The sequence below is a fragment of the Eurytemora carolleeae genome, unplaced genomic scaffold (assembly GCF_000591075.1).
Source record: "Eurytemora carolleeae unplaced genomic scaffold, Eaff_2.0 scaffold587, whole genome shotgun sequence".
In the NCBI taxonomy this organism is placed as follows: domain Eukaryota; kingdom Metazoa; phylum Arthropoda; class Copepoda; order Calanoida; family Temoridae; genus Eurytemora; species Eurytemora carolleeae.
The window spans coordinates 68998-95792 of NW_019396667.1; the positions used below are offsets into that span (position 1 = coordinate 68998).

Sequence of the window (26795 nt, forward strand, 5' to 3'; positions counted from 1 at the left end):
TACTTATACAACAATATTACATAGCAGTCTGGATCTATGTACTTATATAACAATATTACATAGCAGTCTGGATCTATGTACTTATACAACAATATTTCATAGCAGTCTGTATCTATTTACTTATATAACAATATTACATAGCAGTCTGGATCTATGTACTTATACAACAACTTTTCTCAAAGTATTTTCCCTTCACGATGTTTTGTAATACATACTTTAAAAGCCCGTGGTTCAGTTCTTGATTTTTGTTTTTAAACAAACAAAAACAGATTTGTCAAAAATTTAGTTTGATTTACATTCATAGAATTAGCATGGATTACAACACTGTAAAAGACATGATAAAACCTTTAATCTCAACAATGGTCGAAACTTTTAAAGGTTCAGCGACTGCGTAAACCTTTAAATCAATGGCTTTAAAACTTTAATAAGTATAAAGTTGTCCCCTTTTGTCTATAATAATGTAAGAAACTGCCTTAGTGCTAAAGTCACAGATTTAAACACCCTTCAAGCTAGAAAACCGTCATTATCTTCCACATTATTGATCAGTTAAAAATGTTAAGGTTGCCTTGTAAATTACAATGACAGTCACTTTAAGATTTAAAAGTTTCGCCGTCAGGTTTATTCAATGTCCTGTTTGATTTACATTGAAGTGTTAATCCCCTGGCCGGGTATATAATCCAAGAGATGTCTGTTTCACTTCGCAGAGGAAAAAAATATGATTAATAATTTAGGTCTTTTATTTTTGTTTTCAACAGCCGCCGCTCAGGTTAAATTTTAAATAATTTTAAAGGGATAGACCAGCTATGTAAGATAGTTGAACTGAGTATGCAGTGTTGTGGAAAAATTTTTAAGGATTCATTTGAGACTTATAAAACTTTTTAAATATCTTTAAATCCTGAGTTAGAGCGCAAAGTCGACGTTCAAAATCGTACTTTTGGGTGGATACATTTTCAGAATTGTTTTTGTTTTAATTATTAAATAACGACGACAAAAATGTAAACAAAATTCTAAAGTAATCTAATTAGTTGTTTAGGAACATGTTGAGAAAATAAAAATTGAGCTTATCATCGAAACTAAATAATCTTGTTCAACTATTAGCTTCTATTTTCTCATTATTCTAGTTTCTCATTATTCACAAAGATATTCTGTAGATTTTCTGGAATTATTATTGAAAAAAACGACATTTGAAGAATTTGAAGAAATCTGCGAATAAATTCAAAGAAAATTAGAAATTCAATATAATGATGAAAACAAAATAATTTATTCTAGCATTATTTATTGACAAATTTCTTTTGAGAAATATGTTCCTAACAATCTCATTAGTTTACTGTAAAATTTTTACTTTATTTTTCGTCGTCGTTATTTAATCCTGAAACGTACCCACCAAAATTCATGGTTTTGAACGTCGACCATGCAATCAATCTCAGTAATTAAACATCCTGGAAAAGTTTTATATGTCTCAAATGAATCCTAAAAATTTGTCCACATTACTGCATACTTAGTTTAACTACCTTACATAGCCGGTCACTCCCTTTAAATGGACTGTAAACGTTTTTTCAAGTTATCCTCTGCTTCAAGAGTGTCATGTATTAGTTACACCTTTATCTGATCAATATGGAAGATATTTTCGTTCTTTCTAGTTTTCAAAAATGTGTTTAATCCTAACATTTTCCATCGTTTCTGAAGTGTAAAAATGCAAGCTATTTAATTGGGAAACCGCAATCAGTTTTTAAACTAAAGTTGAATATCTGATATCTCAAGCGTTCATCTTCAGATAAAGCTTTTCAGGATATTTAAAAAAAGCACAGTCTGGAAATTCCAAAATCAAAATTTATCGTCTTCATACAAAAAAAATGACGAGTTAATAAATGACGATTTTAAAAGTTTAAAGTAAAGTAAAAAATTTAAAATCAAAATGAATAAAGGATTTTTTTTTGTTTTCAGTGTATCCCTGACCCCCAGGAGTGGTTGGATAGACTGGTTTCGGAAGCCCTGGCAGGAGGTAAACTGAGGCGGATTTTTCAAAGTCGCTTTTTTAAGTGTAAAACATAACATCAAAAGTTAAAACAAAAAGAGAATAATATTTACAAACTCGTTTTAACATGACATTTAATAAAGAAAATAGTTAATTCCATTCTCCAGCATTGTTAATTTTTCTCTGCTTCTTACACAACTTCCAAACTTTGAACCTGATATTTGGACAATATTTGACTTTTTACATTACATAAGGAACGAATTTAATATTATAAAAGCTGGAATTGTATTCTACAAGATCTTCTCATATATCAAGAGTCCTTTAAAATTATAACAAGTGTTCAGAAATCATAATAAGAAAATATTTAAAGAAGACGATGCAGAAAAAAGGAGAAATATGCCGTATTTTTGACAATCTTTGATCTGTTCAAGGAAGACCTGTCATTTTTTCTGGGTGTAGCCATTGTATCTTCGAGAGTTATCAAATGTCCGACAGTTCGTAAGAAATTGGAAGATTTTCTTATTAAATATCACGGATTTTTCTTCCAATTCAACACAAATGAATACAAAATCGACTTTTAAAAATCGAACATTTAACAATCCTGAATTTTCAGTTTTTAAAAAGGAAGCAATCTTATGTGCATTTGATGTTGTTATAACACAATTTGTTTTATCATTTATAGTTTGAAAATTAACAATTTAACTTTGGCGTTGGGCAGTATTATTCAATTCTTTTTAACAAAAATTTTGAATTTCTTTAACAATTTATTCGATAAGGCTAGGATTACAATTGGGAGAGATCGTCCTGAAAAGTACATCATATATTAAAAGATAAGAATATTATAATATTTAAACTACATAGGAATGCTCCTAATTGAATTCGACAATTATAACTTGAATTATCTGCGGCCTGGGTCAGTAAGATAATGCAACTTCGTGAATTTGCATAGGTTCTACACTATTCGATATGAGTCGTTTTCTCTTTATACACGCATCCATTAAAAGTAAATTAGGTGTGATTGCTATACAACTCAATTCATGATCAGCCTTTACCCCCTTCCATTTTCGCGAATACTCTCTTTAAAATTCTAGTTTAATAAATTCCGTTCAGGTGATTTCCAATGTGCTGATGAAGATCTAATGATAAGATTTGATTCTCTTCGTACAGAAGATACAGATCCAGTAGCTCTTAGGTAGATTTAATTGTCTACTGTCTACTGTCTACTGTCTGCTGTCTACTGTCTACTGCTTACTGTCTACTTTCTACAATCTACAGTGTGGGGTTTAGGGTCTAGAGTCCAGGGTTTAAGGTCTACGGTCTACGGTCTACGGTCTACGGTCTACGGTCTACGGTCTACGGTCTACGGTCTATGGTCTATGGTCTACGATCTATGGTCTATGGTCTACGGTCTACGGTTTATGGTCTACGGTCTACAGTCTATGGTCTACGGTCTACGGTCTATGGTCTACGGTCTAAAGTCTGCTGTCTACAGTCTATGGTCTACGATCTACAGTCTACGGCCAATGGTCTATGGTCTATGGTATATGGTCCACAGTCTATGTTCTAAGGTCTTCGGTATATGGTCTAAAGTCAATGGTCTAAGGTCAACGGTCTAAGGTTGATGGTCTACGGTTTATGGTCAACAGTCTACGGTCTACAGTCTATAGTCTACAGTCTATGGTCTACAGTCTACAGTCTACGGTCTACAGTCTAAGATCTACAGTCTATGGTCTACAGTCTACAGTATACGGTCTATGGTCTACAGCCGTAAGTCGATTGTCTATGGTCTACCATCTGCAGTCTACAGTCTACAGTCTACAGTCTACAGTCTACAGTCTACAGTCTACAGTCTACAGTCTATGGTCACAGTCTATAAGGTCTATCTTCTATGGTCTACGGTCTATAAGGTCTATGTTATACACTCTACAGTCTACGACATAAAGTCTTCAGTCCACTGTTTAGTCAGTATGGGAACTTCTGGACTTGGGCGGGTGGAAGCTATTCTATGGATGTCTATTGGAGAATGGCCCAGGTAAAATTAAAGATAAGAAGTTGCTGTAGAATAAATGTTTATCAATTTAAAAACATCTTTAAATGAAAATAGCCCAAAAAGAAATATAATACAATAGACTTAAACATTTCAAGACTTCGTCTCTTTTATGTTTTCCGTTCCTTCTTGGTATTTTCAACTTGTGTCCTCTTGGCAATATTTATTTGCAAAATTGCAATTTGTCAAAAGTCCAGGGACTAAAGATTAATATTGTTCAGGAAAATATTTTTGTTGTTTTCCTTCTTTCTTTGTTTGTTTTGTTTTTCTTTCTAATTAATTATTTGGTTTTTGTATTTCTTTCTTTCAGTTTCTTTCATGCCAATATTTATACTGAAGACTGCATACTTAACTTTTGTACAAAATTGCAATATGTCAAAAGTCCAGGGACTAAAGATTAATATTGTTTAGGAAAATCAGGACCCAAAAGCATTTGCAGAGGCAATCATGAAATATGTTGGTTTTGATAATTCAGCTGTCGATGATGCTCACCGGTATCAGCTGACAGGTAAATATTGCGGATATTAATCAGCTGAACGTTAATCAAGACGGATATTTATCAGCTAACAGATAAATATTGCGGATAAAGGTAAATATGAAGGATGTTAATTATCAGCTTACAGGTAAATATGGCGGATATTAATCAGCTGACGGGTAAATTTGGCGGATTTTAACCTACTGACAGATAAATATGACGGATATTGAACAGCTAAAAGTTAAATATGACAGATGTTAATCAGCTGAAAGGTAAATATGGCGGATATTTATCAGCTAAAGATAAATATTGCTGATAACAATCAGCTAAATGTTAAATATGGCAGACATGAATCAGCTGACAGGTAAATATGACGGAAATTAATGAACTGATAGGTAAATGTTGCGGACATTAATCCGCTAACAGGTAAATATGGCAGATAATATTGAGTTGACAGGTAAATATGCAGGGGCGTACGAGGGGGGGGGCCGCGCCCCCCGCCCCCCTCTACGCGTGCCCCCCCTGAGAGGCTGAGGGGGGGCATCCATGGGGGAGGCTCTTTTAATATTACATCTGCTTGCATTTCCCTTCCTCAGGTCAGGCACAGTGGTGTACCTAGGGGGGGGGGGCAGTAGTTCTCTTGCCCCCCCTGGGAGTTCCAAAAATACAAAATTAAAAGGAAACTACGTTTAGAAAGTAACACCTGACAATGACAAAGACTAAGGATTTGTCTAAATTCACTGTTAATACAAGGAGAGAAAAGTTTTAGCCTTCTAAAGAGAATACTTTTTTACACAAGATGTATTATGACGGAGAGCAGACTTAACGATCTTGCACTTATAGCTTTACACCCTATAAGGCTGTCTGAGCTCTCTACTGAAAAAAATCATTGAAATGTTTGTGCAAGCAAATCCCAGAAAATTGTAGCTTAAAAGATTTGGTTAAAATGTAGATTGAGTAAATTCTATCTAAAAATTTCAGAAGAAATTTCGTTTATTCGTAAAAAAATAATTTTTAATGATGCTGTGATTATTGATTTGGTTAGCTGTGATGGAGTTAAGTGATAAATTTATAAAGTCAAAAAGTTAGTTTTTCAAGCAAAGGAATAATTTTTAGACTCTAAGGTTAGTAACACTCAAAAAAGTAGTCTTTTTGGTGTATTTTTATGGTGAACAAAATAAGTCCAGGTGGGAGAGGGGGGGGCAAAAAAAATTTAAAAAAGGTATTAATATTTTTTCAAAAAAGGGGTTTTTAAGGGGGGGACCAATGTTGCCAAGGGGGGGGACCAAAAAATTTTTTTTGCACGCTTACGCGCGCAATTTGTGCCCCCCCTAAACAAAAGCCCTCGTACGCCCCTGTAAATATGGCGGATGTTAATCAACTGACAAATAAATAAGATGAATATTAATCAACTGACAGGTAAATATGGCCGATATTAATCAGCTGAAAGGTAAATATGGTGGATATTAATCAGCTGATGGTAAACATTGTGGATATTTAAAAGAATCAACTCTGAACCCTGTTTCTTCCTTGTATTATTTTCTGTATTTCTACAAATAGCTATTTTTTTCTTTCCTTTCTTTCTTTCTTTCTTTCTTTCTTTCTTTCTTTCTTTCTTTCTTGAAAACATCCAGCCAGATCATCTTTCAGAAAATATTTTGTTTTCAGTTTTCTCTAAATCTGGGAACTCATTTCCTTTCTCTCCTTTCCAACCTACCTGGTCCAATTTATTCGGATATCTTCAGAGGTAATTTTTATAACATTTTAAAGAATTCAAAAAAACATGGCAAGTATTTCTACAAAACATGCATTATGCATAGTCATTATATCAATGATTAACATTATTTTTGATTATTTATGAAACTATCTATATAAGTCTGTAAATTATCTGTCTTTGAATCAGCATAATACCAAAACTCGAGTTCTTTATCATCTCTCCCATAATCTTTAGAACAGGAGTAACAATTTTAATTTTAACGATGGTTATATCTTATATCATATCCAACTGGATTACTTACACAATATCTTTGTACGTGAAAAAGATGATTCTTAGCTTAGTTGAGATGTTTATTTATAAGAAACACTTTCCGCTCTCAGCATTTTCATTTTTATCATAAAAACGATATTTAGTTTTGAGTTCTGCAAGTTTGAGGGAGATAACGACCTCTGTGCAGGAGAGGAATGGGATGTCGTCTTTAACGAGGCTGTTCGAACAAACCTCACAAGCCTCACTGCCTCAGGGGTCACAGACTGTCCAGCTGTAAGATATTTATTGTATTTATAAATTCGAAAATTTGAGTTTGTGGCAAAAACTCAATTTCATTTTAGATATTTGTCTGATAAAAATTATCTTAAAAATCATTTCTACATTTAAACCTTTTTTTAAATTTTGAAAATTTAAACTTTGTTTGTTTTTTAGTCTTTTGGATGTGCGAACTCTCAGTGTTCTCAATCTTTTTGTGATATGAACAGTCATCTGACAGACGAAAGGTGAATAAAAACATTTATCTATTGCTAGGTAATCTATAGGAACTTTTGGCTTAATTTTAATCATATAGTTGTCTTTCCAATTCACAATGGTACCTTTAAAACCTATGTCTGAGTGAAAATGAGGAAGATATTGTCGTTTTTCAAAGTTAGAAGGAGATAAGTTGCTAATTTTCTTCCCTGTTTCTGCTGCTAAATCCGCAGTTCTTTTAAAGAATTCATAAAAAAAATTAAATCTTTTTTGTGTCGATGTATAAAATGTCAATATAATATTAAAATTAAAAAAAATATTTAACTTTGAATTTTTTTACGATAGCATTTTATTAAATCAACTGAAGGATTTAAAGTTAAAGATTCGTGAGGATTTGAATTCATGGTGATTCATGATTTGAACTGGTTGTAGATAGTTAAGCAACCTATCTCCAATTTATTGAATTTATTTATAAACAGAGTTTTCAGGCGTCATTTTAGATACTTTTTGAACAAAATTTTACTTTCTGAAGGGTCGAGTTTAAACGTAAATAAAAATATAAAATATATTTAGATATGCAAACGGAGTAAAGGGAGCCACCATGCTGTACAGATCATATACCTCAGAAGATGTGAGTTAAATTCAAAACATACATTTTTCTCTCTCTGGAAGACACAACAAATCCATAAACAAAAAATCTCCCTTTTGATATTATTTTGATTTGACCCCGTGAAATATCCATTTGTAAATTTACTCTAAAAACTATTTTGGTTTATTAAGTACAAACAGCCCGACCAACGCTTCCAAAGCTTCCAAAGGCCGCGCCCAATACCTGGTCCTTGGGTCTACTATAGTTAAGAGATACTCTCTTGACTTGAAAAGAAAAAAACTTTAGGATTGATTTAATACCAAAGAAACATTTTTATGATTTACAATTTTTAACAAGAGCGTGTAAAGTCATAATATTTCACCAGTGTTTCAGCCAGGATAAGAAATGTTTTTTACAATTATTTAATAACCTGGACAATCATGTAAGTGAATTATTTTAAAGACTAATTTGCTGTTAAGAAACATATTTCTTAAAATAAATTATTAATGAAAGCTATTGTAGAACCCTAGCATCGATGGAATTCATTATCATCATTACTTTTATTATTTCTAATATTTTATTCTCAGATTTCTTCAAAATGTCGTCTTCACAATTAACATAAAGAAAGCCGAAAGAATTGCCTAAACTCGCAAGATTTTAAATGAATTTTGATAACTTATTTTCAATGATATACGTTCATTATTTGTCTCCACTTGCTTGTATTCTGCTGAAGTTGGTAGAATTGTATTAGTTACATGTTTTTTCCATGTTAATTTAAGAATTGTAAAAAACAATATTCTGCTGAATGTTGCAATATTACAATATTACAAACGACTTTATTTTTTTAATTGTATTGCAGTGTAAACCTTTCTAATTGTTATCTATGAATACTAAAGTTTTTCTTTACAATACTGCACTTTCAGCTCAACTACCATTTTCTAGCAAGTCACTCCCTTTAAATATAAAAACAATTACGATTTAGATGTATTTTTGTTATGTTGAACATAATATTAAGATGTTTTTTTTACTGACTGTCTGCCTGATGATTGACCCCCCCCCCTCCCTCTATTTTCTTATTGTGATACAAATCTATAACAATTAGTACGTTTTTGGAAAGCCCTTGGGCTTCAATAGTCTGCCAAAAAATGGCAAATTTTCAAAAATCCAAATATATTTTACAAAATCTAGTTGTTAAGCAAAAAATATTAAGAAAATAAAATAATTGTGCAAATTGCAACAAATTACACATTTTTAAAAAGCCTTTGACCCAGAGAATTAAAATGTGTAAAAACATTTGCAAAATTTATTAAATGTGTTTTTTTAAGAAAAAGTGAAATTGTGCAAATACTCTTTAAAGGCGTCTGTGCAAAAATCTGTGAAAACTTTCTTTACAAAAAATTGTGCAATCTGCTTACTTTTGCCGTAGGCTTTTCAAGCAGCTATAAAATGTTGAAATCCAATGACTAGAAGTAGGTCTAAATACAGATTTAGTCTGGTATAGGCAAAATAAGGCATTTAGGCAGTAGATTTAAAAGCATAACTTTTAGCCTGAGGTGGGGGGCAAGGGTCAGTTAAAAAAGTCAGAAAATTTGAGCTTCCTAGCTTACTTAATTTTTAAGATATCGAAAAAAAAAACGATTGGGAGGATCATATTACCCACTCCCCCCCTCCCCCCCTGACCAGATAGGGTTAATTATCAATGCACTAGTCAGATGAGAGCGTATACTGCATTCTACTTTGCTGCATAGAATACATACACTCTCATCTGACTATAGCGCTATGATGAGTAACTATATTCCGAACAGTTACATTTCCTTTTTTATTTTAGGGAGTTTCTATCCCAATGTTGGATATGATTGACGACCAAGCTAGAGCTTTCTTTAACGTAGTAGTTGGAGCCACCTGGTTATTCACAGGTTAGTTTATGAATGGGGTTTGATTTAAATCGGGTTTTAATGTGGTTTAAAGGGAGTGTTTGCGAAAAATTACAGGGGGGTATTGGCTTACGGCGAAAAATAATCGCTTTTGATCGCTAGTAATCTTACTTCTATTTGTTGCGTCTATAAGGAGAAATTTTTCAAAAACGACTTATAATGAAGAACGTAGCGTCCATACATATTCAGAAAGTTTCAATAATACGACTCGGATCGTAAAAAATCGATTTAATTTCAACCAAATCATTCAGATTTTAGAACCTAAAGTCATGGATTATTTTTCGACGTATTTGTGTAAAACTAATATTTAATATTCGTTTTGTATACAATGCAATAGTTGGCCGCCAGATGTCTCAGCTCTTGATGCTTTGAATGATTACACGTGTCAGAGACACCAAGCGCAAAAAAAAGTCATTTTAAGTGCATTGTGTATAAAAATAAATTACATTTATATTATGAAATATTGACTATATACGAATGCGTAGAACAAAAATTATTGATTATTAAATTGATTTTTTAGGGCACCAGTCATATGTTTCTACTTTCTGAATTTGTATGGACGCTCGTTCTTCAGTATACGTCGTTTTTAACAATTTTCTCCTGATAGATGCAACAGATAGAAGTAAGATTAGTAGCGATCAAAAGTGATTATTTTTCGCCGTAAACCATTACCTCCTTTCAATTTTCGCGAACCGAACACTCACTTTAAGTTTAAAAATGATGAGTATCATCTTAAAGTTTTCAATTAAACAATTAGGTTCAATTCTTATAATGGAATTGTTGTAATGCTCTAACTCTCAAGTAAAACGATTAGGTCACGTGATAAGTTATCCATCTATCGTAGGTCATAATAAACAATATCCATACATATATTATGTAATAAACCGCAAAACCAATAACAGAATCACAGATTTTGTTCACATATACCTACTATACAAATACAATCTACTCATGTTATATATGGCGTGGGGTGGGTTAGGTTAGGCTGGGATTATATCTGGGCCGAGCGCTGCTGCGATTAAACATTTAGTTGTTAAGTTTGTTTAAGTTTTCAGAATTCTCAAGATCAATACTTTAGGATTAGTCTTTGTTCCACAATTACAATCGCCCCATAACCACTATAATAACTAGTGTTATTCTTCAGGGTTGGTAGAGGTTTCGTGATTTAAAGAAGAAAAAAACTTTATCAACAGAGGTTTCGGGCCAAAATTTTAGTTAGAGCCTTACCACAACTCTATAGTCAGAAATTACCAAAACTAAATATTGTTTAGGAAATGGAAACTCAAACAATGGAATAGAAGATACTGGTCCGGAGTATATTGTACGCGGAGATGTTCCTTTAACTCTGATTGGTGGAGCTAGAAAAGCTATCTACCCCCCTGCAGCATAAGAAAACCTAACATTTTGTTTAAAATAGTGAACTTTCCGCAAAAGTATTTCAAAATGATGTAGATGCTGTTTAAAATCAAACAGAATATTAGAGATATCTCAGAAATGTTTATTTCTCTAACATTCTGGTTTTTATTTAGAACAGAATTTTAGAGATACCTCAGAAATGTTTATATATCCCTAACATTCTGTTCAAAAGTTAAAACAAGATGTCTTCAATTTTAAAATACTTCCAGTTTGATAATATGAATAATATGAATAAAAGAAACGTGTTTTAACAGCGGAGCCGCAAATTTAATTTTTGGGGTCAATACATTTTATGTAAGAAATCAGAAAAAAGAGAATAATAAAGAAACTGCACACTAAATAATATTTCTGAACAAAAGAAGTGTTACCCAAAAAACTGCCTGAGGGAAAAACTTCAATGAAATTTTCCGGGCTTCCCAAACCAAACCTGGCCACGATACAGGTGTGGCGTTACTTTTAGGTTATTGTTAAAGAATGGTCATAGGCTTAAATCGAAATATCTTAAAGTTAAAGTTAAAAAGATATTAATGAATCTAAATTAACGAACACACATGCTTTATTTATGATAATATATCTACCATTGACCCGGTAACTCCTGGTGCACAGGAGGCTGTCAGCCTTTTCAATATGATTGAGTGTGCCTACATTTGCCTTCTTCTTCATGAATTTGTTCGAAGATTTCTTCAAATTCTTCAAATGTCGTCTTTTCAAAAATTCTAAGAAACTACAGAAAATGTTTGTGAACAATGAGAAATTTATAGAATCCAATAGCTAAATAAGATTACTTATTTTCGATGATAAGTTGACTTTTATTTTCTCAACCTGTTCCTAAACAACTACTTAGTTTATTGTAGAATTTGTTAGTTTTTGTGGTCGAATATTTTTGTTTAAATCATCCCTCAAAAATGAACAATCTATGAGGATTTTAAAGATTAAATTTGCACACTTGCTGAACAAAAATGAACCGTAAAACCGCCTCTCCTGGTATACAGTCAGTCAGTCTCTTCAGCATGATTGAGTGTGCCTTCATGGTAACCCAATTGTTCTGGTTTAGATAAGTGGATTTGTACTGTTTGTATTTTTGGAGTGGCTTGAACTAGATACCTGTTATGGATTTAAATATTGTTGGGAATAATTCTGTGAAATCCACTTGATCCCCAATGGGGTCAGTGGTGATTAGCCTAGAAGTATCTAAGTGTTCTGGTTCATCTCCTAGGTAGTGTAGGAAGGTGACATTCTTGGTTTCTCTGATAACCTGCAGTTGCTGTTTCTAGTATTTCATTGCATCTTAGTTTCTGTATGATGTCACCTCTGTTCTGGGATTTAAACAATGTTTCAATTCTATAATTGATATATTTCTCTGGCATACGTACTTCCAAATCTATGTTCAACCCTTCTGTATGTACGAATAAATTTTCTAATAATTCTGGTTGGTTTTCTGTTGGTTTGATTATTTTTAACAGGGGGTAATTTTATGGTGATTTGTACGATCCCAATCATTTTTAAATATTTCTCAAAGAAAGAAAGAAGTTTTGTCTTATATCCTTTGGACAGGTTACCTTGTAACTAAAGTACAGGGTATTGCACGAAACATGACAGTTGGTGAATAGTTTAAAATGTCTTCTTCCATAATTTGTTAAGTTGTTTGATACATAAAAGAATAATAAAGATATTATATGGCTGGTATATTATTTTTTTAACTGCAAAAAGTCTTCAATATATAATACAGTATATGGAAGAAGGCATTCAAAACTATTTACTAACTGTCATGTTTCGTGGGACACCCTGTATTTAATTTTAAAAAACATTTAAAAATAAATTTATTTAATTCTAAAACAAATATTCGAATTATATTATTATATAACAAAATAGCAAATGTTTAACATTCAATGTATTTCTGCGCATATATAACATGGAAACCACTCTTTTAGCATATAGTTAATTAAAACACAGGCTGTCTGGTATTTTTTGAATTTAAATTAAATTCGCTAAATGTAATTCAAAGAATTTTATTATAAAAGAATTGTTAGTCTATTTTTTACAATTTTTTTAAATCAAAGATCAAATTCAATGTTACAAATTATTGACAGACCAAGCTTTTGTAAATTTTCCAAATGCAAAAATATTTAAGGCTAATGAAAAGACGACATTGTTTGAAAATTCACAAAATTAAAAAAAAAAATTTATATTACATTTTTACAATCGATTAGAATTGAACATTTGTTTACATCAGTTTCTTCTTTTGTTCTCATAATTATAATTGATTTTTACAATTTCTAAACCTGAAAAACTATAGACAATTATAATATCAACCCTAAGGTTTATACTCCCACTTGAAGTTTGTTCTATTGACCAAGGAGAAGAACAGCTGATTGTAAGGGTCGAAAAAGGTGTAAAGACGACGCATAATGTCGTCCTTAACAACTAGCTTGGCTCTTCCTTTTGATTTACTGAGGCACTTGTTTCTGAAAAATATCAAGTTATCAGAAATATTCATATCAGGCGTGAAGGGGGGCCAAGATTAATAGGTTAAGTTTAAACGTTAAAATATGCTTTTTTTAAATGCGTAAACACTTCAGTTATCAAATCGATATAATTAAAGGGAGTGGTAAGGCATAAATTCAAGTGCCCCTCCATTGAAAGAGTGACATTTCTGATTTACAACCCATCAACTATCTTATCTGAGCACCGATGGGGAAGATATTGTTGATAGTTCACCTTGAAAAAGATTCATTTGAAACGTTTTTTCTGCTGCATAAAAAAAGTTTAAATGCAAACCCTGTGAACCAGGTATGACCCTCTTTATATTGAATGTCCCTTGAAATTATGTGAACGGTCCCTTTAATTAATGAACTAATTAGTAACCTGGTGCAGGTCCAGTCGGAGTTAAAGTTTTGTATAGTTTCCTTCCCGCAGAAAAATCCTAAATTAGAAAAATGTTTACAGAACATAACATAAGATTTTTTTAAGTGATTCTTTTTTTCAATAATTATCAATGTTAGAATCAATTATTTTTCGTTAATAAATAATTTTTTTAAAACAGATTCTTACAATCATCCCAAAATGAATAATCTATGAGCTGATTTTAAGATTTAGTTTGCGCACTTGCTGAACAAATATGCACCGTAAACCATCTCACAGGTATCAAATGATTCCTAAAAAATTTCTCCTCAATACTACATTCTCAGTTTAACTACCATACATTGCCGGTCACTGCCTTTAATGTATAAAAAAACATTCCTATACATTTATTCAAATTATTGATAATTCTCACAGATATAAGATTTTTTTTTCTGACAATAATCATTTACATCTACTTTACGGGGAAGCTAAAGAGAATTTTACTTAACCTAGAGTTCCCAAGGGAACCCGCGTTGACCTCTACAGTTGTACTTCTATAGTTGTACACAATTTTATTGTACTTTTAAATGAAAATGCGCGAATTTTTTCACAAAAAACTTCGCAGAGTTGCCAGTGTGTGGTTTTTTACACACTTGTTGTAGTTGTCCCAAGGGAAGTAAAGTAGCCTAAAATTCTTAAATTAGGGGAATAATAAGTCGGTAATGTCAGTATATATATATATGGTGTAAGAAAACGAAATTTTTTGCAATATTATGTGTAAATGTGTGTAAATGTGCAATATTATGTATAAAGGAAATGGTTCTACCATTGGCTTCAAATCCAATTTATTAATGAAATAGGTTTGTTCAAACCAAACATTTAAGGAGTTCATTCGACTCTTTAAAATCATATCTGGAGTCTATAAGTCGTCTTCCTATTCCACAGTATTTTGGAAAACTTCGTCTGACTAAATTAAGTGATAAGTATGAATTAGATGTTTTGATTTTTGCAAACTAATTATTTTCATTTCTTGATTCTCCTCAAAACTTCAAAAGCGACTTGCACATTTCTTGTTTCAGACATAAAGGTTACCCTACAAGAATTAAAAGATTTTTAAGCTACGAAGACGACGTTGCTTCCATATTTTTAATCAGAAAAAGGTTTCAAAGATACTGTGGTGTATCGGGCATTCTCCGCTTTAAATGGTGTGTCAGTTAAAAGTACGTTAATAGTCCTTTTAACATCTCCTTACCTTTTGTCTCGTTAAAATAAAAGTTCTGGCTCCCGACCTCATGTGGAATTCCAAGAAATTCTTCTAATCTCTCAATCTCAACCCAAGGCTCCTTAAAAACATTGAAATAATTGTCGAGGTCAAATTAAGGACACACATTGAGAAAGTATCGCCAAGGACGCAATGAGGACACACTTTGAGGACGCAAAATAATGACGTACTTGAGGACGCATAATAAATTGCAAATCGAGGAGGCACGTTGAGGAAGCAAATAAGGGCTTTAGCTGGGTTTGATTTATATTTCCCAATCATTTCTGGGATTAACAAACTCTATCAAATAAAAGGCTTCCTTTATCACCTTTCACCTTTCACCTTTCTTAATTTATACCCTAAAGGTTGTCCACTATAAATTGAGACTTTTTAAACAGCTTATAAAATAGCAAATCCACCAATATGAAAAATCCGCGATGATCAGCCGCCCACAAGTGCTCTGGAAACCAAATTAGTTGCAGCGTTTTGAAGAATATTCATCATAAAGAAGGTTAAGAAAATGAAGAGGAATGGATGAAAATGCCTTTTGGTAGGTTCTACATCAAAAACTACCGTGCCAATTATAATTCATATTTTCCACTGAAAGTTGATTTGTCTGAAGTCAAAATCCAATCATCTGGCGTAAGAGTGAGTAAGAGCGTTTTTTCTAAAGTCTAAATTTATAGTATTTATAATTTATGATGTATTAAATACTTACATTGACTACATTTATTCTGTAAAAAAACTGGATTTATTTCAATCAATGTGCATATAATATATATATATACGTATTTAATTTATGTTACTTTCACCAAATTAAAGGAGAAAAAATGTCTTACTTTTTAAATTTAATTCTGAATAAAAGTGTGACACATATACTAATGGCAGAATCCCAAGGAAGTTAAATGCTAATGCTGCGTTGAAATTCAAGACAGAGAGAGAGAGCCTGTTCGAGCCGCGGCGCTCGGCCCCTATAGCTTGTTTTAGCCACAGCGCTCGGCCCCTATAGCCTGTTTTAGCCACAGCGCTCGGCCCCTATAGCCTGTTTTAGCCACAGCGCTCGGCCCCTATAGCCTGTTTTAGCAACAGCGCTCGGCCCCTATAGCCTGTTTTAGCACACAAGTTTCCTAAGTAAGCTTCTCAAGAAGTTAATAGGGAGATCAGAAGTATAAGCACGCCTGCTGTTAGTTCAGTATCTGCATCATCAGCCTGAAGGAGTCATGGGGGGTGATGTAGAGCTTCATGTTGGTGGGGCAGATCAACAGGTGCATTGCGCTGAGTATCTGCATCATCATCATGGAGGAGCCAGGGTAGAGACGGAGTTGTGAATACCTTGAGTGTTTGTAGCTGACTGAATACCGGGAGCTGGGATGAACGGGGATTTGACACATGTGGTGTGCTTGCTTCCTGTGTACACACACATTTAGAGAACTAACGTCGGCATTTGAGTTGGAAAAATCGTCTTCCTTATATTTCGAATTTATTTTAACAAATATATACTAATCTCTCTCTTTCTTGTAATTCAGCGCGGCAAGTGCACGTAACTTCCTTGGGCCGCTGTCTACAATAAGTTACCTTGATAAAGGAGTTTCCATCCACAATATAAATCTGCTCCAACGGAAAGAACTTCATCCATCTCTCTAAACATTCAAAATTCTTTCAAACTTAAGCTGAATGTGTAAAATGAAAAATGTAAAATTTAAAAAAAAAATGGGTAAAGGTAATTGAAGAAGCGACGAAGGATATGAATATTTTATGTTATCATAATAGTTGTTCGTTCTTGATAAAAAGAGTTATGTTTATATTTTTTTATTTTCATGTTTTTTGCTACAACTTTTTTGTTTTGCCATTACCGTTGTAAATCTTGTTAAAAAGTATACTTAAATCATAATTTTTTTCTTGTTTTTACTTATATTACTGTTTTTAAATTTATTGTAATAATTTACATGGCTGGTTTTATTACTTTTTATTTTAATCTAGTTTTATGAATTGTTATTACTATTTCTGTATCAAAACTATTTTCATAAGTAACATTAATCATAATTATCTTTATTACTCTAATTTTAGTAATTTATCAAATATTATTGTAATTACAATTATAGATATTTTTAATTATAATTATTGACTATTGTAATAATTATAATTATAATAATAATTATTATTTTTGTTAATAAAATTATTATAATTACCAAGATGAACGTGGTATAAAGATCTCTGTAGAGGAGGGTAGTTTACATCAATTTCACCATCTTAAAAATAAAATAAGATTTAAAAAAACTTATTTTCTTATTAAAAATCAAAAATAAACTTTTATACAGTGTGAACCCATGAAACCATAGTTCAATGAACATTAAACACAACAATTGTACAGTTCACACAGAAACATTTTACTTCACAAGTTGATTTTAAAGTTACTAGTAAAACTACTTTATAAAGACATTAAATAAGTTTGATAAATTTTCATCTTTATATTCCACACTTCACGGATCCTACTTAATTACTAAATTGAAAATTTGTTTTTTGAAGAGGTTGGAAAAAAAGTTTCTACTTTTTTTGGTTATAACTATATTTTACTAATCATTTTGAAACCTGATGGTGTAAACCTTTGATGTTTTGATGTGGAATAGAAAAATTCTTAGTTTGAAAAACAAAAGGTTTAAACGACATCAGATAGCAAAGGGTCTGAAAACTAAAGCTTGGGGGAAGTGTCCTGTTCCTTTATACTCTAAAAGAACAACCAAGTTGTCTTAATACATCATGGATATAAGAAGAAGACATAAAATGTGTATTTAAAGGGAGTGTTTAGGAAAATGAAAGGGAGTACTATACAGATAAATTCACAATGGCCTTATATCAGTAGTTGGTACCAATATTAAGGCTATCTGATGTTTCTAAAAATAATAATTTAAAAAACCGGTTTTCCGGCCGCACTGATCGAAAAATCCAATATGTGTGAACATCATTTTCATCAAGGATGAATTAAAAAACACTTGAAATTTTTCAATAAATGTGGAACTATGTTAACATTTTTACTGAAAAGTATTTGATTTTAGGTATATTATCAAATTTAAAATAATATGTTTTAATTTGCACGTAAAATTCCAACCACAGCGAATTTTCATTTATATCTTTTTAATCAATCAATCAAAATCCGTCAAAAATATCGAAAGAGACCTTTTATACATAAACATTAAAAAAAATCCACACAAAAAAAAATAATGAAATAGCATATACGAAGAATCTACATTTAGTTTGTGAATTACAAAATGAGGTCTAAAGTTACCAATCACTGGACAGTGGCCATTAACGTGAGTTTATAAACTCTAATAAAAAAATATTTTTCGTAACATTTTGGTGGATTTTTGAAATTATTTTGGTAAAATTTTGGCGGATTTTTTAATTTAAATGGTTTCACCTGGAGTAAACAATTGGGACTCAAAAGAAGGATACTCTTTCCCTTTCTCCAACCAGTTGTGATAAAACTAAAAATGTCGTCATCGTTTCATTTTTTATTCGTCGTAACTTCAAGTAACCCTCCATGCAAAGATGCGAAATTCTACTTCAGGAATACAAAAAGGAAATATCAGAATTGAACACTGTTAAACCTAGAAAACTGATAATACCTTTCATAAACAAGGTTTCAAGGGTACTGTTGTGAATCAGGCATTGTCACATTTGAATGGACTGATGGGTAAAATTAAAATTATGCCAACAGTTCTAAGTTACAAAACCCTCAGCGATGATAAATATGAATTTAGCTTTATAATTGTTATGCCTGCAGTATGGAATTGTTTAATCTTAAGTCTTGTGAAATATTGCATAGGTTAACTTTTTTGATAAAGGTTTTTTTAGCCGTCGCCCCCCCCCATAGCGTCTCGAGTTCAATGTTATTAGATCTAATAGTAATAAATATTATATGTTTTCAGATTGCAAAGATATAAGGTATAGAAAATTAGAGTTTGAGGCAAGTAATCAATTCAATCCCCTCCCCCCCCCCATTTCCTCCTATCTGTTGCAGAACTTAAAAGCTTTTCCCAGCAGATTACCAAATTTAAATTGAATAGCTTATTACTCTTAAATTTGAATTTCCCTCTTTGAACAAAAATCATGAACTTTCCCTTTAGTTACCTGGTTATAATCGCTGATTAGTCTCGTAACAGGATCTCGAACTATTAGAACCAGTTTTGTATCATTCTATCCGACAAAATACAGTCAACACCAAATGTCGTCTTTGGTGGCATATTGGACACCAATGACGTCATGCTAAATCGCTTTAAATTTTTGGTTGATAATATAGGAAAGGACATTTTGTTAGAATTGATAGAATTGGCTCTCAATCTCAATCACAGAGTAAACGCCTAATGCAAAAACAAACTTTAAAAGATGGCTATCTCAAATGTTCAATGAAAGATGAAAATAATAAAGATACATAGACAGTCAAAAAAACTCATAATCAAATGTGTCCAATAATTTCACAATTTGCAAGATTTACAAAGACCAATATAAACAATTTTTTTGCAGTTTTTGAATTATTACAGAAGAGTCTTTGCCACAAACTCACATTTTCTTAACCTTATATCTTTCCATTTTTTGTTAACCCTATATCTTTCCATTTGTTATATGATCTAACAGAAATTATAGTTTGAAATATCTAAGTTCAACGACCATGGATTGCAAAGATATAGGGATTATGCATAAAATCTAAGTTTTTGGCAAAGACTGAAAGGAAGTAAAAAATTTCTTTTGGATGTTGAAGGGTTGGACATTTTTCAGTTTCCCATCTCATGTAATGTTATGTTTCTTAAAAAGGCACTTTTTACACACAGACAATTTTGAAATGGATTTTTATCAATTTTACTTAATTCAGAACTCAGTTCGACAAAACTCTTACTATAACTCTGTAATAAGAAGCAGACAGAGACTGCTGAAACTGTCGGACAAATATCTCGCGGGATTATGATTATTCAATTTAAAAAAAATCAAAAATTATTAAAATTTATAAAATGTATAAAAGAAAACATCATAAATTATCAAAAATTATTAATAATTCGATTTTAAAAATATCAAAAACAGAAAAAAAATCAAGGATTGTTATTAAAAATTGTCAATAATTATAAAAAATATCAAAATCAATAAAAGTATCAAAAATAATCAAATATACTGCAAAAATATCAAAAATGCAAAGATATATGGTTAAAAAAAATGTAATTTATTTAAGAAAAGGCGTAAAATAAAATATTCATAAAGTTTTAAAAACTTTTAAATATTTGTCACAGAAATAAACGAAAAATTTAAAATTCAAATTCGTAATAATAGGTTTATAAGATTGAGATCTATGAAACTCTGATATCTTTGATCAGTTCCTAATTCTAAAACTTTTAAGCGATTATTTGGACTTTTAAATGGAATAAAAAATCTCTTAAATGGATAAGGTAAGAAAAAAGTAAAATACTTTTTGATTTTTTGATTTATTGATTTTTCCCTGGGGTTTTCTCCATTGCAATCTGACCTTCAGCTACCGGAGGCATCTGGGATATATACCAGTCCTTTCCTAAGCAGTATTATCATTATTATTATTATTAAAATTATAATCGTTATTTTTATTATTTCATAATCAAGTTTTATTTACAATAAAATAAATTTTTCAGTGAAAAAAATATAGAACTGAGTTAAGAGTTTAAGGAACTGAGTTTTTGCCAAAAATTCAAATTTTCCAAGCCCTATATTTTTGCAACATGATGGTGTAGACCTTGATATTCCAAAGCTTAGACTTTTTAATCTGACAGAATTCTTAGTTTAAAATATGAAAGGTCTACGACATCAGGTTTCTAAGATGTAGGGATTTAAAAATGAAAGTTTTTGCAAAAACTACCTTTGTTCACAAGTTTTTTCGAAAATTATTTTCACTAATTTTCGACAAGAAAACAAATCAGAATTGGACATTACTTATTTCTATTCTGTTCCGTTCTGATCTGTTTACCTTTATCAAAATGTTTATCGTAGAAGTGAATTTCTGATTTTGCACGCCTGGGAGTAAAGCAAGAAATTTATTAAATTATAGAAATTATATCTACATCACCAACCTACTCAACAACGTGAAGATTTAACAAAATAGGCAAATCTTGAGTATTTCATATTTGTAAAAAAAAATTAACTGTTTTTGCCTCCTTAGCCCCTTTTCTGATCTAAGGGAGGGGGCAAGAGGGGACGGTGTTTTGGGATAAAAAAATTTCCGTTCCTGATTTTAGAATGAATATTCAGGAACTCTAGAAGAGCTCTAGTTCCTCCTTTCCGTGTTCCAAATACAACAGCTTCCGGCATTCTCTGGAACGATAGAAAATTAAAGATTTTCTGATAAGGAAGACGACGTTTTCTTTAACAGCAGATCACTTCAAATACGACTGTATTGATCGATTCCTTAGACATTTTCTAGTTGTGATTTAGCTGCAACTTTCTCGCCTAGCTAGCCTGGCAAATCGCAGCTAAATCATAGCTATAGATTGTTTAACGAATCGGATATACAGGGTGTCCCACGAAACATGACAGTTGGTGAATATTTTTCAATGTCGTCTTCCATAATACTGTATTTGTTATTTAAAGATTTTTGCAGTTTATTTCGTTAAACAAATCTTAATTATCCAAATATATATTTGATTGAAATCAATTTTACTATAATATTACTGCCATTTAGTATTTCTTATCATCATCTTTAGTATCAAACAACTTATCAAATTATGAAAGAAGAAATTTTTAACTATTCACCTAAGCTGTCATGTTTCGTGGGACACCCTGTATGTTAAAGCAAAAATATCAGAATATCAAATGACGGATGATTTAAACTCTTGATTCCTTTCAATTTTAAACTTGTTTCTTTGTTTATATTCTGAAAAACAGTATAGTATATCATTCAGGATTCTAACCATGGTAGAATGAATGAAGACGATATATGGTTAACCATGGGTACAAGTGACTGTACACCTAATTCTAAGTGAATCAACATTTATTGAATAGAATTTGCCCGACTCACATGTAACTTCGAAAAGCTTTCGCGAAATTTCGCTTCAATCTGTTTCGCGAAAAAATGCGAAAATTTCGCGAAAACATTCGAAACAACACAAAAGCCAAAATTTTTGGGAAAATTCATAATAAAAGAATTACAGCTTTAACACCTATGGTTTTCGCGAAAACGATTGAAAAGACAACATTTGAAGAAATCTGCAAACAAATTCGTAAAGAATAAAAAATTCAATATAGTAATTAAAAAGAAATAATTGATTCTGACATTGATTTATTGACAAATTTCTATTATGGAAAATTTTCCTTAACATATAATTAGTTTACAATAGAATTTTTTCATATTTTTCGTCGTCGTAATAATTAAAAAAAATAGGTTCTCAAAAAGTCGCTACCTGAATGGATGATTTTGAATGTCGACTTTGCGCTCAAACTCAGTGATTATACATAATTAAAAGTTTCATTTGTCTCAAATGAATCCTTAATAATGTGTCCACAATACAACATTCTCAGTTCAACTACCATACATTGCCGGGCACTCCCTTTAATGGGAAGTCTTGAAATTGTGACAGGTTTATGATTGCCAAGGAGTCTCAAATATTGTGTACACTATATGTGCATGCAGTACCTGTACAGTAGGTCGTGGATTATAACCCTGGCACAGAATGTCGTCTTCTTCAATGTCAAGGAAAGCTTCCGGAGAGTCGTCTTCGTCTTGGAGTTCCTCCTCGTCCTCAGTGCTAACCTCCCTAGATACAATGGGACTCAAAAAAGTGTAGAATAGTGTTAGACTTGAATTGTAATTCTGTTAAAGTAGAATAAACACATGGACTTCTAGGGTCTAATCGTGTAAAAATAATAAACCCCATGTTCCAGTGAAGTGAGCAGAAATATGTGATAGAACCTAAAACCAGACACTGCTGAGCTCTTGGAGAACTTTGAAGAACTATTTGTTATCTCTGACTTCAATTTTAAACCTAAAAGTAAAAAATCCTTTTAATTTCTTAAAATAATAGAAATATTAATGTTTCAGAAGGAATATGCAAAGTTAATCAGCATAAATCTCGGATACTCCTCTAACTTTAAAGGTCAAAACTTAAAAAAAAAAACTTTACGGAAATAACGTAAAATTGAGCATTTTATATTTCAGCATAATTTTGGAAAAGCAAAACTTGAACTTCTAAAAACTGAGCAGGCAAGGAGTGATATCGAGGGTTGATCAAGGATTCTACTGATCAAGGATTGAACTGAACAAGGATCAAGGATTCAACTAAACAAGGATCAAGGATTGATAAAGGATTCTACTGAACAAGGATTAAACTGAACAATGATCAAGGATTGATCACGGTTTAAGCTAAACAAGGATCAAGGATCACGGATTGAACAAGGATCACTATAAGATCGAGGATTGAAACTATAATCTTCGAAGAAAACAAGCAGCAGCAGAAGAAATCTAGCCTGGATGTCACCAAGCAGCAGCAGAAGAAATCTAGCCTGGATGTCACCAAGCAGCAGCAGGAGAAATCTAGCCTGGATGTCGCCACCATGTAACTTAATCTCCATTCTCCATGTCCATGATTACCATTAAAAGTAAAAATGTAAAAAAAAATTACTTAATATACTTAATTTGACATATAATGCAACGTATGCTACTGCATTAAAAAACTCGATTTTTGGATAAATTTATTTATGTTACTTTGTGTAAGTTGATTGAGTATGATTATCTGCGCGAAGCGGCAAAATTATTTTTTTACTTTTTACGAATAAAAGTGAATTTGTTTTAATGCAGGAACAAAGAAGGATTGTCAGGCTTAAAATCGTCGATAACCTACGTATTGATGACATAAAGATTTCATTGAAATTACCATTAAAGTCTCTTTATACCGATATCATGATGAAAGTTGAATTAAAAAAAATCACAGATTTAATAAAAGATATTTAGTATTAACCTTACTGTTTGCTCTTCAAACTCTTTAGACATGCAAGAATATGCTGATTTACTTATTAGTAATAACAACAAACAGTTTACTGTACCAAAATAATAAATGAGAACGTACAAAAGAACAAGAGAACAAGAGAACAATTGAGAACAAGAGAACAAGAGAACAAGAGAACAAGAGAACAAGAGAACAAGAGAACAAGAGAACAAGAGAACAAGANTTAAGGTTTATTATCTTGCGTATATTAAGGAGCTACTGGAGCTGGTAAGTCTCAGCTTGCCCTGGAGCTGGCTCAAAGGTTTGGCGGGGAGATAGTGAGTGCAGACGCTATGCAGATGTACAAGGGTCTCAATATTATCACAAATAAGGTAATCAACTTTCAGATGGAAAAGTAAGGATTTCTCATTCATTCTTGGATCTGATAAAGTATTTAAGGGTACTATTGTGTATACATGCTGGGGCCGGGGTCTCGTGAAATTATCTCTAATTTCCCAATTAATTCTTTGGATCCACTCTTAATATTATCCCTGATTTAGGTGACTGCTGAAGAGCAAAGACTTGTGAAGCATCATATGATCGATATCCTGGAGACAAATGCAGTAAATACTATTGTAGATTTCAAGAATAAAGCTCTACCTATAGTCGAGGATCTACTCAGGAACGGAAAGATTCCGTTTATCTGCGGCGGAACTAATTATTATATAGAAAGCTTGATCTGGAAAATATTGATTGACGAAGAAACACCGTATTTTGTTGACAAGAAGCGTAAAGGAGAGTTGGACGGAAATGACGCGGAAAGTAAGAAGTTGAAAAATAACGTATCGGAATATAATAATGATAAGCATCGTGGAGCACGACTTCATCATGGCAACATATCTTGCGGATAGGGTAAGAACAATTTTCACATTTCAAGCGAGGTTAAAAAGTTAAAACATTAAACATATTGCAGCAGTACCCTATGGAAAATTTTATTCTTGTCAGAACAAGGCTGTTTTTGTTATTCATAACCCCATACATAGAGAGCAAATTGCGATAAGCAATTTCTGATATATATATATAAGTTCTAACTTTAGAGTTTTTTCAATATACATATATACATCCGTATGCTTTAAAAACTATTTTTTTAAATGTATCTTTGTCCTTTTTGCGTTAGCAAAAGTTTGAAGTATAGTATAGTATAGTATAGGGATCATTATGCAACTGTACAGTAGGTTCTTTCGTCATTCTCTCTAACGGTTTCCTACGTTGTAATGTTTTTGTTCTCCTTTTAGTCCACCCTATACCGTAACGTGGCCCCTTTCAGCGCTGGGCATTAACCCAAAATAGGATATTTTATACCAATTAAAGTTAAAAATTTGAACTCTCCTTACATGTATAATACTTGGTTCAATGAAAATCTTTTTATTATCTATAGTTCTTTTTGCCTAATTATTAGCGTAGGTTCATTGATGCGACACCAATATGCAAGTCGTCTTCTTTCAAATTTAAAACAATTTTCATTGTTCTGTCATAAAAAGGAAACTGAAAATTCGTTTTCGGACAAAATAAATCAAACAAAACAAATTTTATTTATTTGAGAGTAAGAATATGATTATTCCGATGGAAAACAGGACTTTTTATGATTTAAACTTGGAATTTTCCGCCACTTGAGGAAATTGCCGCAGCAAGTTCCCAGTTCCAACATTCCTTTTCCGCTTGGTCTTGGCGGGCTTTCGCCATTGTTGTTTGTTTGCTGCAGGGGTATGGAGGCTAGGAAATCTAATGCGCAATTGTTTAAGTTTTGATGAAATTTCAACAGTTTTGGCGATTTTTACAAGGTTATTTATTAGACAACGCCATTTTGCGAAAGTTTTGTGTTTGTATCAATTAATTTGTTGTGATTTTCGATTTTCAAAAGTGATGTTTCAGAATTTAGCATTAAAACATGGCTGGATTCCGTCGACCCCCTCGTGATGTGGATTCCATGACTTCTCTACGTGTAGGAAACCTTCCTTACAGGTTAGATTGATACGGGGGAAGGATTGATACTATGTGGAAAGAATAATAACATTTACACGAAGCACATTTTTTCGACTCTACGATGGATTACCTCCCTGTTAACACCATGTCTAATAAACTTTAAGCATCAAATGAAATGTTTATACAAATGCCTAGGTGATTTCCTAGAGACCAAGTTCTGGATCCCCCCCCCTCTACCAATTTTGTACAATGGACATAATGGGTCATGTTGTCGCAGCGTCTTGTCCTCTAACCTTGTCTAGCTGCAGCGCTCGGCCCCCTAGCCTGTCCTACAGCCGCAGCGTTCGGCCCAGAATTTGTCTTATCTCAACTCTAAAAGAAGGAATGATGGTATATTCCGAAAGAACGATTACTGGACCCCCCCTAACCCCCTCCCTTCCTATCAATTTTCTACATGGATCTTACAGAAAGTGTGTCAACTAAACCTAACCCGTGGCCGCAGCGCTCGGCCCAGGAAGTGTCCTAACCTTACCCTAAATAGTAATTGATAAATACTAATTTTAATTTCGTCATGCACAATATTGATAGGATGGGGGGGTCCAAAAATCGTTCTCTAGGACAAACCCTAATTTCTGGATCCCCTCCCTACCATTTTGTATAATGGACATAATGGGTCTTGTCGCAGCGTCTTGTCCTCTAACCTTGCCTAGCCGTAGAGCTCGGCACCCTAGCCTGTCTTACAGCCGCAGCGCTCGGCCTAGAATTTGTCTTAACTCAACTCTAAAAGAAGGAATGGTAAACAACAATATTTTTCCTGAAAGTTTTACAAAAGTATGAAGAGGGGGCGGGTCCAAAAATCGTTTTAGGGCGGTAACTCACTTCCTCT

At 32.4% G+C, this 26795-nt stretch overlaps 5 protein-coding genes across 5 annotated transcripts in view; 3 read left to right on the forward strand and 2 right to left on the reverse strand.

The window, feature by feature from the left end:
• Positions 1–728: 728 nt before the first annotated feature.
• LOC111707136 (uncharacterized) lies at positions 729–11637 on the forward strand. Its single transcript, XM_023480143.1, has 11 exons — positions 729–766; positions 1945–2002; positions 3086–3167; positions 3938–4007; positions 4434–4530; positions 6166–6244; positions 6628–6757; positions 6917–6987; positions 7529–7586; positions 9373–9460; positions 10750–11637. Exons 3-11 carry the CDS (start codon positions 3115–3117, stop codon positions 10866–10868), a joined length of 765 nt encoding a protein of 254 aa, XP_023335911.1. The 5' UTR covers positions 729–766; positions 1945–2002; positions 3086–3114; the 3' UTR covers positions 10869–11637.
• The window catches only part of LOC111707129 (serine/arginine-rich splicing factor 7-like), a 31102-nt gene continuing 7430 nt past the window's right edge, over positions 3124–26795 (forward strand). Inside the window, exons 1-3 of the mRNA XM_023480138.1 lie at positions 3124–3136; positions 7736–7740; positions 25856–25948. Coding sequence (XP_023335906.1) covers positions 25875–25948 — 74 coding nt within the window. The 5' untranslated portion in view covers positions 3124–3136; positions 7736–7740; positions 25856–25874. The remainder of the gene's footprint in view (positions 3137–7735; positions 7741–25855; positions 25949–26795) is intronic.
• LOC111707138 (heparan sulfate glucosamine 3-O-sulfotransferase 1) lies at positions 13070–19227 on the reverse strand. Its single transcript, XM_023480146.1, has 7 exons — positions 19125–19227; positions 18412–18478; positions 17186–17245; positions 16572–16636; positions 14988–15078; positions 13760–13817; positions 13070–13359 (listed from the first exon to the last, which is right to left on the reverse strand). Exons 4-7 carry the CDS (start codon positions 16626–16628, stop codon positions 13209–13211), a joined length of 357 nt encoding a protein of 118 aa, XP_023335914.1. The 5' UTR covers positions 16629–16636; positions 17186–17245; positions 18412–18478; positions 19125–19227; the 3' UTR covers positions 13070–13208.
• Positions 20439–24061, reverse strand: LOC111707137 (heparan sulfate glucosamine 3-O-sulfotransferase 2). Its single transcript, XM_023480145.1, has 5 exons — positions 23960–24061; positions 22639–22759; positions 21235–21320; positions 20977–21023; positions 20439–20547 (listed from the first exon to the last, which is right to left on the reverse strand). Exons 1-5 carry the CDS (start codon positions 23989–23991, stop codon positions 20465–20467), a joined length of 369 nt encoding a protein of 122 aa, XP_023335913.1. The 5' UTR covers positions 23992–24061; the 3' UTR covers positions 20439–20464.
• LOC111707128 (tRNA dimethylallyltransferase-like) lies at positions 23990–24837 on the forward strand. Its single transcript, XM_023480137.1, has 3 exons — positions 23990–24017; positions 24200–24318; positions 24487–24837. The coding sequence occupies exons 1-3, from the start codon at positions 23990–23992 to the stop codon at positions 24835–24837; spliced, it is 498 nt and encodes a 165-aa protein (XP_023335905.1).